Source organism: Entelurus aequoreus, linkage group LG13 (genome assembly GCF_033978785.1).
Source record: "Entelurus aequoreus isolate RoL-2023_Sb linkage group LG13, RoL_Eaeq_v1.1, whole genome shotgun sequence".
NCBI classification, from domain to species: Eukaryota; Metazoa; Chordata; class Actinopteri; order Syngnathiformes; family Syngnathidae; genus Entelurus; species Entelurus aequoreus.
In genome coordinates this window covers 1,622,840-1,638,561 of record NC_084743.1, presented here as the reverse complement: position 1 = coordinate 1,638,561, position 15,722 = coordinate 1,622,840, and the positions used below count along the sequence as shown (strand labels likewise).

Sequence of the window (15,722 nt, the reverse complement as noted above, 5' to 3'; positions counted from 1 at the left end):
ATCGATTAAAATCGATTATAAAAATAGTTGCCGATTAATTTAGTCATCGATTCGTTGGATCTATGCTATGCGCATGCGCAGAGGCTTTTTTTTATTTTTTATTTTTTTATTTATTTTTATTTTTTTTAAATAAACCTTTATTTATAAACTGCAACATGTACAAACAGCTGAGAAACAATAATCAAAATAAGTATGGTGCCAGTATGCTGTTTTTTTTCACTAAAATACTGGAAAGGATAGAAATGTAGTTTGTCTCTTTTATCCGATTATTAATCGATTAATCGAAGTAATAATCAACAGATTAATCGACTATCAAATTAATCGTTAGTTGCAGCCCTAATTTGAACTAACAAATAAAATACCCCTAATTTATTTTTTTTTTTTTCCACTGTTTTTCGCAGTGTGGAAATTACACACACTGCAAAAAGTCAGTGTTCAAAAAAATAAAAAAAATAAAAAAATAAAATACCCCTAATTTATTTTGTGTCAACATTGCAACTTTTTCTTGTTAGATTTCACCTCATCCCACTTTTTCTAAATGTTTTTTTAAAATGTTTGCAATATTTTCAATTTTGCAATTTTTGCAAAATGTGTGGCGGGCCGGTAAACAATTAGCTGTGGGGCCGCAAATGGCCCCCGGGCCACACTTTGGACACCCCTGAAGTAGGACATTACTGAAGGCCTAGGTGGGAAACGCTCGGCCCGCCACCGCCCTATGGAAGGGTTTTGTATCGGTCGATATCGATAATTATTGGTATTTTTAATGAAAAATATAAAATTTAGATGATATAATTATAATCCCTCAGCTATCGAGGCAGACAGGAAATGTCAACACAATCATGGAAAACAGTCAAACAATGTCAACAAAATAGTGTTTGGCTTTTCCCGAAATTCCCAAATTTTTGGGAAATTGGGACATTTTTCAAAGTTCCACAACTCCCGCATTTTTCATCTGCTTCAAACTGTTGCAACTTCAAAATATTCAACCTGTTTGGGAATGGTGTGCTCTACTTCAACAATTCTAAAAAAAAAAAATTCCAGGATTTCAGTTCAACTTCAAGCATTGGAGCATTCACACGCAATTCCTTCCGGATTTTTTGTATCGGTCGATATCAATAATTATTGGTATTTTTAATGAAAAATATCAAATTTGGATGATATAATTATAATCCCTCAGCTATCGAGGCAGACAGGAAATGTCAACACAAGCATGGAAAACAGTCAAACAATGTCAACAAAATAGTGTTTGGCTTTTCCCGAAATTCCCAAATTTTTGGGAAATTGGGACATTTTTCAAAGTTCCACAACTCCCGCATTTTTCATCTGCTTCAAACTGTTGCAACTTCAAAATATTCAGCCTGTTTGGGAATGGTGTGCTCTACTTCAACAATTCTAAAAAAAAAAAATATATATATAATATATATAAAAATATAACGAAAAAAAAAGAGAAATTGAAAAAATAAATGAATATAAAACTTAATAAATAATAAATAATAAACATAATATAACGGAAAAAAAAGAGAAATTGAAAAAATAAATGAATATAAAAAATAAAACAAATGCCTTTATTATTGTCAACGAGCATAAGAAATGAAAGATAGATATTTATTAAGAAGACAAAGAAATAAAAGAAATGAAGATATAAAACATAATAAATAATAAATAATAAACATAATATAATGAAAAAAAAAGAGAAATTGAAAAAATAAATGAATATAAAAAATGTGTGGAAAACAGTATACTGAGTTTTTCACATTTTTTAAAACTTATTTGTTTATCATATTTCTCTTTTTTATTACATTATGTGTTTTATCCTGTATATAATAAAACAAAAAGAGAAATCAAATAAATAGATAAATCTAAAAAAATGTGGGGAAAACTTAGTATACTGAGTTTTTCCACATTTTTTTTAAACTTATTTGTTTATCACATTTCTCTTTTTTATCATATTATGTGTGCGCACGCAATTTACTCATCAAATTCACAAAATGACAATCACAGCATCTTCCAAATTGCACATAATTACACAACAATATCACATTTCAAAGTCATTATTACAAATGAATGTTCATAACGTTCATGACACATTCATGCCAATGCACAACAGAGCTTGATAATCGCGTCAGAGCCTCATTTAAAGCGTCAGGATCGCATCAAAGCGTAATAAAGTTCAATAAAGCCTAATAAAACGTATCAAAGCGGGATTTAAAGCGTATCAAAGCGGGATCAAAGCGGCATCAAATCGTGAGGAACGGTAATTCGTCCCCCTAAAGCGGCAACTAATTCGCATCAGAGCGTATCAAAGCATAACATTACTTTGGAGGTGATAAAATTGCTATGATACGAGAAGGGCTGGGATTAAATAAGCTCTGCTTCTACCTACTCCTTTTCGGACGTGCAGTCATGAAACAACTGGAATTTTAATTGAAATAAACTGAAACCAACTAACATGTTCTAGGATGAACCGTCGCCATTACTCATTTATTCTTGTTTTTGCCTAAAATCAACATTTTAAATCTTCAAGAATATGTTTAGTAATATGATATATATTCATATATTGTGGTCAGGTTCCAAATGGTATGGCCTGGGGGAGGTAAGGGACTGTCGAGTTTCCACTGGGGAGGCTAATCTCCCTGGGAACTCATGTCAACAATTCAGGCTGGATGTTAATTCATACAATTTGTCTAGCTGTGTATTTATAAGGCGATACAAGGTGTGCACTTCCGATATATTGCCGATGTCGGAGTATGTTTTGGTCCAAAAAACTAAAAATCTATTGGTTTTCCTGAATTTCATTTGGAAATACTAAAATGGAAAAACATAGCGTTCTTCTCTTTCCTGTTGAAAAGTAGTAACTCCGTCTAAAAAAAAAAAAAAGAACCAATTAAATCAGCAGTCAAAAGAAATGAAAAAAAATACAACCAAAAAAGAGATGTCATTTTTATAATCACCAGAACCTGCTTGTATCGCACATGATATCACACACAAGTAATCACTCTGGAGGACCGCTTGTATTGCACATGATATCACACACAAGTAATCACTCTGCAGGACTGCTTGTATCGCACATGATATCACACACAAGTAATCACTCTGCAGGACTGCTTGTATCGCACATGATATCACACACAAGTAAACACGCCGCAGGACTGCTTGTATCGCACATAATATCACACACAAGTAATCACTCTGCAGGACTGCTTGTATCGCACATGATATCACACACAAGTAAACACGCCGCAGGACCGCTTGTATCACACATGATATCACACACAAGTAAAGACACCGCAGGACTGCTTGTATCGCACATTATATCACACACAAGTAAACTCGCAGCAGGGCCGCTTGTATCACATATGATATCACACACAAGTAATCACTCTGCAGGACTGCTTGTATCACACATGATATCACACACAAGTAATCACTCTGCAGGACTGCTTGTATCGCACATGATGTCACACACAAGTAAACACGCTTTACGACTGTTTGTATCACACATGATATCACACACAAGTAAACACGCCGCAGGACCGCTTGTATCACACATGATATCACACACAAGTAAAGGCACCGCAGGACTGCTTGTATCGCACATGATATCACACACAAGTAATCACTCTGCAGGACTGCTTGTATCGCACATGATGTCACACACAAGTAAACACGCTTTACGACCGTTTGTATCACACATGATATCACACACAAGTCAACACGCTGCTTGTATCGCACATGATATCACACACAGGTAAACATGCCGCAAAAATGCTTGTATCGCTCATGATATCACACCCAAGTAAACACGCCGCAGGACTGCTTGTATCACATATGATATCACACACAAGTAATCACTCTGCAGGACCGCTTATATTGCACATGGTATCACACACAAAAAACACGCTGCACGACTGCTTGTATCACACATGATATCACACACAAGTAATCACTCTGCAGGACTGCTTGTATCGCACATGATGTCACACACAAGTAAACACGTGTTACGACTGTTTGTATCACACATGATATCACACGCACAAGTAAACACACTGCAGGACCGCTTGTATCACACATGATATCACACACAAGTAAACATTCTGCAGGACTGCTTGTATCGCACATGATATCACACACAGGTAAACACGCCGCAAAAATGCTTGTATCGCTCATGATATCACACACAAGTAAACACGCCGCAGGGCCGCTTGTATCTCATATGATATCACACACAAGTAATCCCTCTCCAGGACTGCTTGTATCGCACATCTTTTGTCCCAGGCCTGCTGCCACAAAACCAAACCACCGCCAACACTTCAACGCTGCAAACATCAATGTGGTAGTTATTTGTTGCATCTTTTTGAGTCATCCGTCATGTATCCTGTTCTCCTCCTTTCCTTTCATCCCAGCGACCACAAATGGATTGCCAGTCTGTGGGAAATATTTCTAAAAAACAAAACCACGTTTTCCAAGTCAGTGACACCAACTGCTGGATTGTGAAGATATCTCTTTTCTCTGCTGCTCCACACCTGCTTTCCATTACACAACAGCTTTGAGAAATCATTTGTGTAACTAAGAAAACAAATATGTCAAATCTGCATCGCATAAAAGAAAGTAAAACAAGTTGAATGGAAGGGAAACGATGGTAAAAGAGGGCAAAAGAAGGGGAAAAAAGGTAATTGGAAAGCAAAGTAAGATAAAAAGACAGTAAAAAAAAGATAAATAGATGGTAAAATAAGTAAATAAAAGGTCAATAGTTTATAAAAGAAGGTAAAGGTAGCAAATAGAATGTAAATTGAGGGTAAATTAAAAGGTAAAAGAAGGTAAATTTAAGGTAAAATAAGTTAAACAGAAGGTAAATGATGGTTAAAAAAAAGGCAAAAGGGGAAATAAATTGAAAAAAGGTAAAATAAGGTGAAAAAAGCTAATTGGAAAGCAAAATAAGATTTTAAAAAAAGACAGTAAAAAAGGATAAAAACATGGTAAAATAAGTAAATAGAAGATAAAAGAAGGTAAATGTCGCCTATGAAAAGTAAATACAATGTAAATTAAAAAGGTAAAATAAGGTCAATATAAGGTAGTTCAAAGGAATATAGAAGTTAAAATAAGTTAAATAGAAGGTAAAAAAAAAGGTAAATAAAAGGGAAACAAAGAAATATAGAAGGTCAAATAAGTTAAATAGGAGGTAAATAAAAGGTAAAAGGTTAAACAGAAGGTCAATAAAAGCTGAATAAAAGTTAAAAGAAGGGAAATAGAAGGTAAATAAGTTCAATCGAAAGTAAATAAAAGGAAATAAAGTTAAATGGAAGGTAAAGCATGTTAAATAGAAGGTAAATAGAAGATAAAAGAAGGAATATAGAAGGTAAAATAAGGTAATTAAAAGGTAAACAAAGAAATATAGAAGGTAAAATAAATTAAATAGAGGGTATGTGGGGTCTGTACCGAGGATGTCGTTGTGGCTTGTGCAGCCCTTTGAGACACTTGTGATTTAGGGCTATGTAAATAAACATTGATTGATTGATTGATAAATAAAAGGTAAAAGAAGGTAAACAAAAGGTAAAAGGTCAAACAAGGTAAATGAAAGGACTATAAAAGGCAGGTAAGTTAAATGAAAGTAAATAAAAAGTAAACAAAAAATATGGAAGGTAAAATAAATTAAATAGAAGGTAAATAAAAGGTAACAGGTTAGACAGAAGATAAATAAAAGCTAAAAGAAGGAATATAGAAAGTAAAATAAGTTCAATAGAAAGTAACTAAAAGGAAACAAAGTTCAACAGAAGGTAAAACATGCGAAAATGAAGGTGGAAGAAAGTAAGTAGAAGGTAAAACGGTAAAAGAAAGTAAATACAAGGTAAAAGAAGGAATATAGAAGGTAAAGTAAGTTAAATAGAAAGTAAACAAAAGGAAACAAAGTTTAATAGAAGGTAAAACATGTGAAGATGAAGGTAGAAGGGGAAAGGTAAAAGAAGGAATTTAGAAGGTAAAATAAAAGAAGGTGAATAAAAGGTTAAAAAGGAATAGAGAAGGTAAAAAAAGGCAAAATACAGCCAAAGAAGGTAAAAAAAAGGTAATGAAGGTTATAGCAAATACATCAATTTGTTCAGACTATTTTTTCCTTAAAATACTTTTAAGATCCCGATGACTCCATTATTGTTCTATCCGATGACTCCATTATTGTTCTATCCGATGACTCCACTAATGTTCTATCCGATGACTTCATTAATGTTCTATCCGATGACTCCATTATTGTTCTATCCGATGACTCCATTAATGTTCTATCCGATGACTCCATTAATGTTCTATCCGATGACTCCATTATTGTTCTATCCCATGACTCCATTAATGTTCTATCCGATGACTCCATTATTGTTCTATCCCATGACTCCATTAATGTTCTATCCGATGACTCCATTATTGTTCTATCCGATGACTCCATTAATGTTCTATCCGATGACTCCATTAATGTAAGAAAGTCATAGTTGGATGAGTCCATGACTAAAACAATGCATGGATCACTGGCATCATGACTCCTTCTCTTCTTTCTGTACTTGTCTTACCTTTGAGGCTGCATCGCTCCACATCACTGGTGTGTGAGTGACAGGAAGAAAAGCTCCCATCCGCTTCAAGAGAAGGTGTTTGGCACCACTTTGCTCTGTTTTATTGTGGACGGTTTTCTGGTTTCCTGACCCTGGATGTAGACACCAGTCCGTCAGTCTGAACCTTCAGAATAACAACTTCAGTAAAGTTCACAACATCAATGTTGGCACGCTAACTCAGTGCTTGATTGTTCTCCTCAAGTGGACTTCCCCACTAAATAGCTTCTCACAGGCAGGAACCATGAGTGAACATGCCAAAAACTACACCAGCCTGGATTTAACAACTCCTAGTTTGTCTTGCCTTGATTTAGCACCGTTTTGTCCTACTAATTTCGCTGGTCCTTGAACTCACCATAGTTTGTTTACATGTACAACTTTTGTGTATGTGCGTGAGTGCGTGCGTCCGTCCGTACGTGCCTGAGTGCGTGCGGGCGTGTGTCTGTGCGTGCGTGCGTTGGTGAAGTGAATTATATTTATATAGCGCTTTTCTCTAGTGACTCAAAGTGCTTTTACATAGTGAAAGCCAATATCTAAGTTACATTTAAAGCAGTGTGGGTGGCACTGGGGCAGGTGGCCAAAGTGTCTTGCTCAAGGACACAACGGCAGTGACTAGGATGGCGGAAGCGGGGATCGAACCTGGAACCCTCTACCAACCGAGCTATACCGCCCGGTGCGTGCATGCGTGAGTGAAGTGAACTATATTTATATAGCGCTTTCCTCTTTCCATCCATGTCCCCCAAGGGGCCCCGCAGTTTTACTTCCGGTTCACTGACATGGGGGAAAAAACTCCTGAGACATCTTTAGGGGCTCCGTAGTTTCACTTCTGGTTCTACGGAGCCCCTAAAGGGACATGGGGAAAAAAAAATTGTTTATAATTGTAAATAATTTTTTTTTTTTTAGACATGTATCTCGGGACTTTTTATAAAGTTATAAATAAATATATATATATTTTTTTTTAAATATTTTTTTTTTTAGGTATGTATCTCGTGCGCACGAGATACATGTCTAAAAAAAACAATTTTTTTTTAATTTTTTTAAAGTATTTTTTTAATTTTTTTTTTATAACTTTATAAAAAGTTTCTCGTGCGCACAAGATAGTTTCTCATGCGCATGAGATACAAGTCTAAAAAAAACAACAATTTTTTTTTTTTTTTAAGTATTTTTTAATTTTTGTTTTATAACTTTATAAAAAGTTTCTCGTGCGCACGAGATACAAGTCTAAAAAAACAACAATTTTTTTCTTTTTAAAAGTATTTTTTAAAATTTTTTTTTATAACTTTATAAAAAGTTTCTCGTGCGCACGAGAAACTTTCTCGTGCGCACAAGATATTTTCTTGTGCGCACGAGATACATGTCGAAAAAAAAAAATTTTTTTTTTTTTAAAAAGTATTTAAAAAAATTTTTTTTATAACTTTATAAAAAGTTTCTTAAAAAAACAACAAAAAATTTTTTTTTTTTTTACAAAGTCTTTTTTTTTTTTTTTTTATAACTTTATAAAAAAATTCTCGTGCGCACAAGATAGTTTCTCGTGCGCACGAGATACATGTCTAAAAAAAAACAACAAACATTTTTTTTTTTTTTAAAGTATTTTTAAAATTTTTTTTTATAACTTTATAAAAAGTTTCTCGTGCGCACGAGAAACTTTCTCCTGCGCACAAGATAGTTTCTCGTACGCACGAGATACATGTCTAAAAAAAACAACTAAAAAATTTTTTTTTTTTACAAAGTCTTTTTTAATTTTTTTTTTATAACTTTATAAAAAGTTTCTCGTGCGCACAAGATAGTTTCTCTGCGCACGAGATACATGTCTAAAAAAAACAACAACATTTTTTTTTTTTTTAAAGTATTTTTTAATTTTTTTTTATAACTTTATAAAAAGTTTCTCGTGATACTTTCTCGTGCGCACGAGATACATGTCTAAAAAAAACAACCTTTTTTTTTTTTTAAAGTATTTAAAAAAAATTTTTTTCTAACTTTATAAAAAGTTTCTCGTGCGCACGAGATACATGTCTAAAAAAACAACAAAACATTTTTTTTTTTTTAAGTATTTTTTGATTTTTTTTTTTATAACTTTATAAAAAGTTTCTTGTGCGCACGAGAAACTTTCTCGTGTGCACAAGATAGTTTCTCGTGCGCATGAGATACATGTCTAAAAAAACCAACAAAACATTTTTTTTTAAAAAAGTATTTTTTAAATTTTTTTTTATAACTTTATAAAAAGTTTCTCGTGCGCACGAGAAAGTTTCAAGATAGTTTCTCGTGCGCACGAGATACATGTCTAAAAAAAAAAAAAATACAAATAAAAAATTATAAAAAATACAATTTCCCCCATGTCCCTTTAGGGGCTCCGTATGGTTCACTGACATAGGACAACAAAACCTTTTGCGACATCTCGCAAAAAGTATTCAGAGACTTCGCAAAAAATTATCGTGAAGTGAATTATATTCATATAGAGCTTTTCTCTAGTGACTCAAAGCACTTTTACATAGTGAAAGCCAATATCTAAGTTACATTTAAACCAAAACATGTGTTTTTCTCCTGGTGCTTATTTCCCATCGGTCAAAAAATAAAAATAAAAATAAAAATCTATAATTGTTGATATCTACTGAAATAAAACACTTAAATCGTGATACAGTTTTCAGCCATATTGCCCAATCTTACTTTTTAAGAAGAAATTCCAACAGAAATATCAGAGCGACTATTAACTGCCGTGTGGTCAAACTACGTCTTTCAGAAAACAGCAGTAGAAATAATCAAACACGCGCTTAAAAGCCGCCACTAGATTTTAACTGTTAAATCCAAAAAGCCGCTCTCGGGTCATTTACCCTAATTAATCCACAGGCTGGATTTAATCAGCAAACACACACACACACACACACACACACACACTCATGCAGAAACACACACAGTCACGGGAAAAGAAAGTGAAAGAAAAAAAAAAGAGATAAACGGAACGATCAATGTAAAGAACGATGGCTGGAGTGACTTTAATCCTTTAGGACTGCATTTTAGTTGCAGGAGTATTAGGACGGGGATAAAAGAGAGAGAGAGAGAGAGCAGGATGACGAGTTTGTGGACACATGGAGTCAACTTGGTGTCCTCAATCCAACCACTTAATCCCCTATACACTTATATCTGCTTCACACACACACACAAACACACACACACACACACACACGCTTGAGCACCGAATGCAAAAATTGTAATTAAAAGATGTGTACGCTGGCGTAGCAGATGAAAATATACCTAAATATTTTTTACGTATTTGTGATCCAGTGAAAAAGGTAGAAAAAAAGAACATTTGCTTCTTTTTTTCCCCTGAAAATGAACGTACGATTAGGTGAGGGATGTGACCATTTTGATATCACGGTTGTTGTTGTTGTTGTCATTGTGTTGTTACATTTCAGATGTTGCAATTTTCTTAATGTTTGCCAAACTTGAACGACCAACCGGAAAATTCCATGAGGGGAGGAAAAAAAAAAGGGAATGTATTTTCATCCTGTTACTTTGTTTTGGGTTTTTTTAAGAAAAAAAATCTCAATATTTTGGCGCTGAAAGAAGTATTTATACTCACACTAACATATTTTAATATAATATATGTTTATATGTATGTACATATAATGTATATTTGTATGTATATATAATATATGTATGCATATATGTGTATATATGTATGGCCGCTGAAAAAAGTATTTATACTCACACTAACATATTTTAATATAATATATATGTTTACATGTATGTATATATAATGTATATTTGTATGTATATATAATATATAAATATTATTATGTATTATTATATATTATGTATATATGTATTATTATTATTATATATGTATATATGTATGCATATATGTGTATATATTTATGGGCGCTGAAAAAAGTATTTATACTCACACTAACATATTTTAATATAATATATATGTTTACATGTATGTATATATAATGTATATTTGTATGTATATATAATATATAAATATTATTATGTATTATTATATATTATGTATATATGTATTATTATTATTATATATGTATATATGTATGCATATATGTGTATATATTTATGGGCGCTGAAAAAAGTATTTATACTCACACTAACATATTTTAATATAATATATATGTTTACATGTATGTATATATAATGTATATTTGTATGTATATATAATATATATATTATTATATATTATGTATATATGTATTATTATTATTATACAGTATATGTATATATGTATGCATATATGTGTATATATTTATGGGCGCTGAAAAAAGTATTTATACTCACGCTAACATATTTTAATATAATATATATGTTTACATGTATGTATATATAATGTATATTTGTATGTATATATAATATATATATTATTATATATTATGTATATATGTATTATTATTATTATATATGTATGCATATATGTGTATGGCCGCTGAAAAAAGTATTTATACTCACACTAACATATTTTAATATAATATATATGTTTACATGTATGTATATATAATGTATATTTGTATGTATATATAATATATATATTATTATGTATTATTATATATTATGTATATATGTATTATTATTATTATATATGTATATATGTATGCATATATGTGTATATATTTATGGGCGCTGAAAAAAGTATTTATACTCACACTAACATATTTTAATATATGTTTATATGTATGTATATATCATGTACGGTATATTTGTATGTATATATGATATATGTATTATGTATATACTGTATGTATTATTATTATTATATATGCATATATGTATGCATATATGTGTATATATGTATGGGCGCTGAAAAAAGTATTTATACTCACACTAACATATTTTAATATAATATATATATATTTATATGTATGTATATATAATGTATATTTGTATGTATACATAATATATGTATTATTATGTATTATGTATATATGTATTATTATTATTATATGTATATATATATATATGTGTATATATGTATGGGCGCTGAAAAAAGTATTTATACTCACACTAACATATTTTAATATAATATACATGTTTATATGTATGTATATATAATGTATATTTGTATGTATATATAATATATGTATATATGTATGCATGTATGTATATATATGTATAGGCGCTGAAAAAAGTATTTATACTCACACTAACATATTTTAATATAATATATGTTTATATGTATGTACATATAATGTATATTTGTATGTATATATAATATATGTATGCATATATGTATATATATGTATGGGAGCAAAAAATGTTTTTATATTTACACTAACATATATGTTTATATGTATGTATATATAATGTATATATACACGTATGCATATATGTGTATATACTGTATGTATGGGTGCTGAAAAAAGTATTTATACTCACACTAACATATTTTAATATAATATATATGTTTATATGTATGTATATATAAAGTATATTTGTATCTGTATATATAATATATGTATGCATATATGTGTATTATGTATGTATGCGTATATGTTTTTTGTTTTTGTTTAGAGTTTTATTCATTTTTATTTAAATATTATTTTCGTGGTATAATTTTGTACTCACATTTTTATTATGTCCTAATTTTTTATTGTAGTTGTAATTATATTTTTTTACATCCATTCATGCGATTTATTCCTTATTATACTATTTCTTATCCTTTGCGTATTTTCTTCTGCATTAAAACGCGTCACATTTTTCTAGATGGCATGGCGCCGCAATTTTGAGTCTTTACGATGAAAACGCAACAAAAAATGAAATTATAGCCAACATTTCCGAGAAAATTCCACCAAGAGAGTAATATTTGTGAGTTCTTATTGTATAAATGATACTAGTGATTGTTCGCTTGATAAAAATTAAAAAAGATGGTCAAGATCGGGCGTCCTTCAAAGGGCCATAAATTCCATTTCTGGTTCATAATAATAATAATAATAATAATAATACATTTTATTATACGCTCCCTTCCTATACAAGACACATGTGATAAGAGAAATATTGTGTGCAGTACATGGTGTGTGTGTACTTGTTGACAAAGTGTTTGTCTCTTCCAGGAGTTACAGTCTGAAGAAGGGACAACTGGAGAGGGACTATGCCCAGGTACAGTACAGTACAGTACAGTACGTCTTGTCAAATCTGCAGAATGTTGCTAGCAGTGCAAGGTCACCTTGGGGACCTCAGCTCAGTGAGCATGGAAAGATGAACTCTGTATGTGTGCGCTTTATTTGTGTTACTTCCAAGTAGGGCTGGGTGCTGGCACTGATACGTGTCGCCATACCTGAGTCACCCTACAAGACGCTATTATGACATGGCGGCATATTCTCAGGGCTTCCCCTAGATTGCCACTATATACTGTATGTGGCGGTGGGGGCGTGGTCATGGTGACATCATCATATATATGGCGTCGTGGTACTTTTCATTGGCAATGATGGATATGTTTTCTTTTAAAAGGCTAAAGTATGGAGGTTAATTTGTGTCTTTATTACAAAAGTTTTTTTAAATATTTTTTTACACTGAATATATATAACAGAATTTTTTTGAAAACAAATTCAGTGTTTTAAAATTCAGTCTATAAAAATTCAATGTTTTAAAATACAGTGTATAAAAATTCTGTGAAAAAAATAAATTGTAAAAAAAATTCATCGTATAAAAAATCTGTATAAACAATTCAGTGTTTTAAAATTCCGTGTTAAAAAAATCAGTGTTTTAAAATTTGGTGTATAAAAATTCAGCATTTTAAAATTCAGTCTATAAAAATCAGTGTTTTAAAATTCAGTGTAAAAAATTCTGTCTAAAAAAATTCAGTGTATAAAAATTCATTATAAAAACATCAATGTTTTAAAATTCAGTGTTGAAAAAAATTCAGTGTTTTAAAATTTGGTGTACAAAAATTTAGTCTATAAAAATTCAGTGTAAGAAAAATTCAATGTAAAAAAAGTTCAGTGTAAAAAATGCAGTGTATAACAATTTAGTTGAAATTCAGTGAAAAAAATCAATTGTAAAAAAAATTCAGTGTATAAAAATTCAGTAGAAAAAAATTCAGTGTTTTAAAATTCTGTATATAAAAATTCAGTATTTAGAAAAAAAAATCAGTGTTTTAAAATTCAGTGTATAAAAATTCAGTATAAACAAATTCAGTGTATAAAAATTCAGTAGAATAAAATTCAGTGTTTTAAAATTCGGTGTATAAAAATTCAGTGTTAAATTCAGTATTTAAAAAAAAAAAATCAGTGTTTAAAATTCAGTGGTTCAAAATTTGGTGTATAAAAAAATCAGTGTTAAAAATTCAGTGCAAAAAAATTTAGTATGAAAAAAAAATTCAGTGAAAAAAAAGTCAGTGTTAAAAAATTCAGTGTATAAAAAAATTCAGTGTTTTTAAATTTCAGCGATTCAAAATTTGGTGTGTAAGAAAAATATGTGTTTTAAAATTCCGCGTATAAAAATTCAGTGTATAAAAATTCATTATAAAAACATCAATGTTTTAAAATTCAGTGTTGAAAAAATTCAGTGTTTTAAAATTTGGTGTACAAAAATTTAGTCTATAAAAATTCAGTGTAAGAAAAATTCAGTGTAAAAAAAGTTCAGTGTAAAAACTGCAGTGTACAACAATTTAGTTGAAATTCAGTGAAAAAAATCAATTGTAAAAAAAATTCAGTGTATAAAAATTCAGTAGCAAAAATTCTGTGTTTTAAAATTCTGTGTATAAAAAATCAGTATTTAGAAAAAAAAAATCAATGTTTTAAAATTCAGTGATTTTAAATTTGGTGTATAAAAAATCAGTGTTTTAAAATTCAGTGTATAAAAATTCAGTACAAACAAATTCAGTGTATAAAAATTCAGTAGAATAAAATTCAGTGTTTAAAAATTCGGTGTATAAAAATTCAGTGTTAAATTCAGTATTTAAAAAAAATAATCAGTGTTTAAAATTCAGTGGTTTAAAATTTGGTGTATAAAAAAATCAGTGTTAAAAATTCAGTGCAAAAAAATTTAGTATGAAAAAAAAATTCAGTGAAAAAAAAGTCAGTGTTTTTAAATTTCAGCGATTTAAAATTTGGTGTATAAAAAAATATGTGTTTTAAAATTCGGTGTATAAAAATTCAGTGTTAAAAAATTAATTGTAAAAAAATTAAGTGTCGAAAAATTTGCTGCTTCAAAAAGCAAGACTCACTTCCAGTAAATGAAGGCTGAAGCAATTGAATCTGTCTCAGAAGCAGCCGATTTCAACACCTCCAAATTTGGCAATGAAAACTACAACTGAGGTGAATGTTGCAATGTGTAACAAGCACAGTACTTACAGTACAAACACCTTATAGGGCGCAACATTGAACTTCCTGGAAAGAAGCTATACCAGGTATGGCCTACACAGCACTGCCATCTAATGTCTTGGAAGTGAGACTCGATGTTGTATCAAAACAAGATATAACAACTGGACAGCACATATAAAAGCAAAAATGTTATTTAAAAAAAAATACATTTATTAACACACACAAATTAGGACCAGCAATTAGCACAGCTGATATATGGCAATTGTGAATTATTGGGATTAATGCTATTCTGGGTACACTGAACCAAACCAAACCAAACAGTACATGTAACGATGATGCAATGTCGTTTTACCTCCAAAATAGGTGGCTGATAAGAGCCCCGACTTTCCCCACGAGCCGCTGCCTCTCGCTCGTCCACAGACGTCAGCGCTAATCCTGACAACATACTCTCTCACTTTTTTTTTTCACCGCAGAGTTGACATTTCATTTTATCGAGAAGTTCAGTAAATTGTCAAATAAAAAAGAGGTGAGTAATGATATCAGCTGAGACGCTGCTAAAAATAGTGGCTGGTACCTGGCGCTCTGTTTTGGGAAGGCAAAATGGCAACGCTGATGCAAAACATCTGGTGCACCATCCGTCTGCCAGGTGTGAAGAAAAAGTGTGGAAGAATGCACTTGAATGCCAGTTGTTCGTCATCAAAACATCTTTCAGTCGTCCTTTTTTACATGCGGTTGGAGCTGAATGTGTATCCGGTCGTTTATCAAGCTATTGTAACGGAGAAAAGACTCCAACAAACTGCAGTTTGACCCAAGTGTTACAAGTCGAAGAAGGAATCTGACCTACTTCATATCAAATATCGGGCAGTCTAAT

The 15,722-nt window shown here is 31.0% G+C and overlaps 1 protein-coding gene across 2 annotated transcripts in view; it reads left to right on the top strand.

The window, feature by feature from the left end:
* Positions 1 to 15,722, top strand: part of LOC133663046 (F-BAR and double SH3 domains protein 2-like) — a 129,801-nt gene that overhangs the window by 12,458 nt on the left and 101,621 nt on the right. For both annotated transcript variants that reach the window (XM_062067228.1, XM_062067227.1), the window contains exon 3: positions 12,641 to 12,686. In XM_062067228.1, coding sequence (XP_061923212.1) covers positions 12,641 to 12,686 — 46 coding nt within the window. The remainder of the gene's footprint in view (positions 1 to 12,640; positions 12,687 to 15,722) is intronic.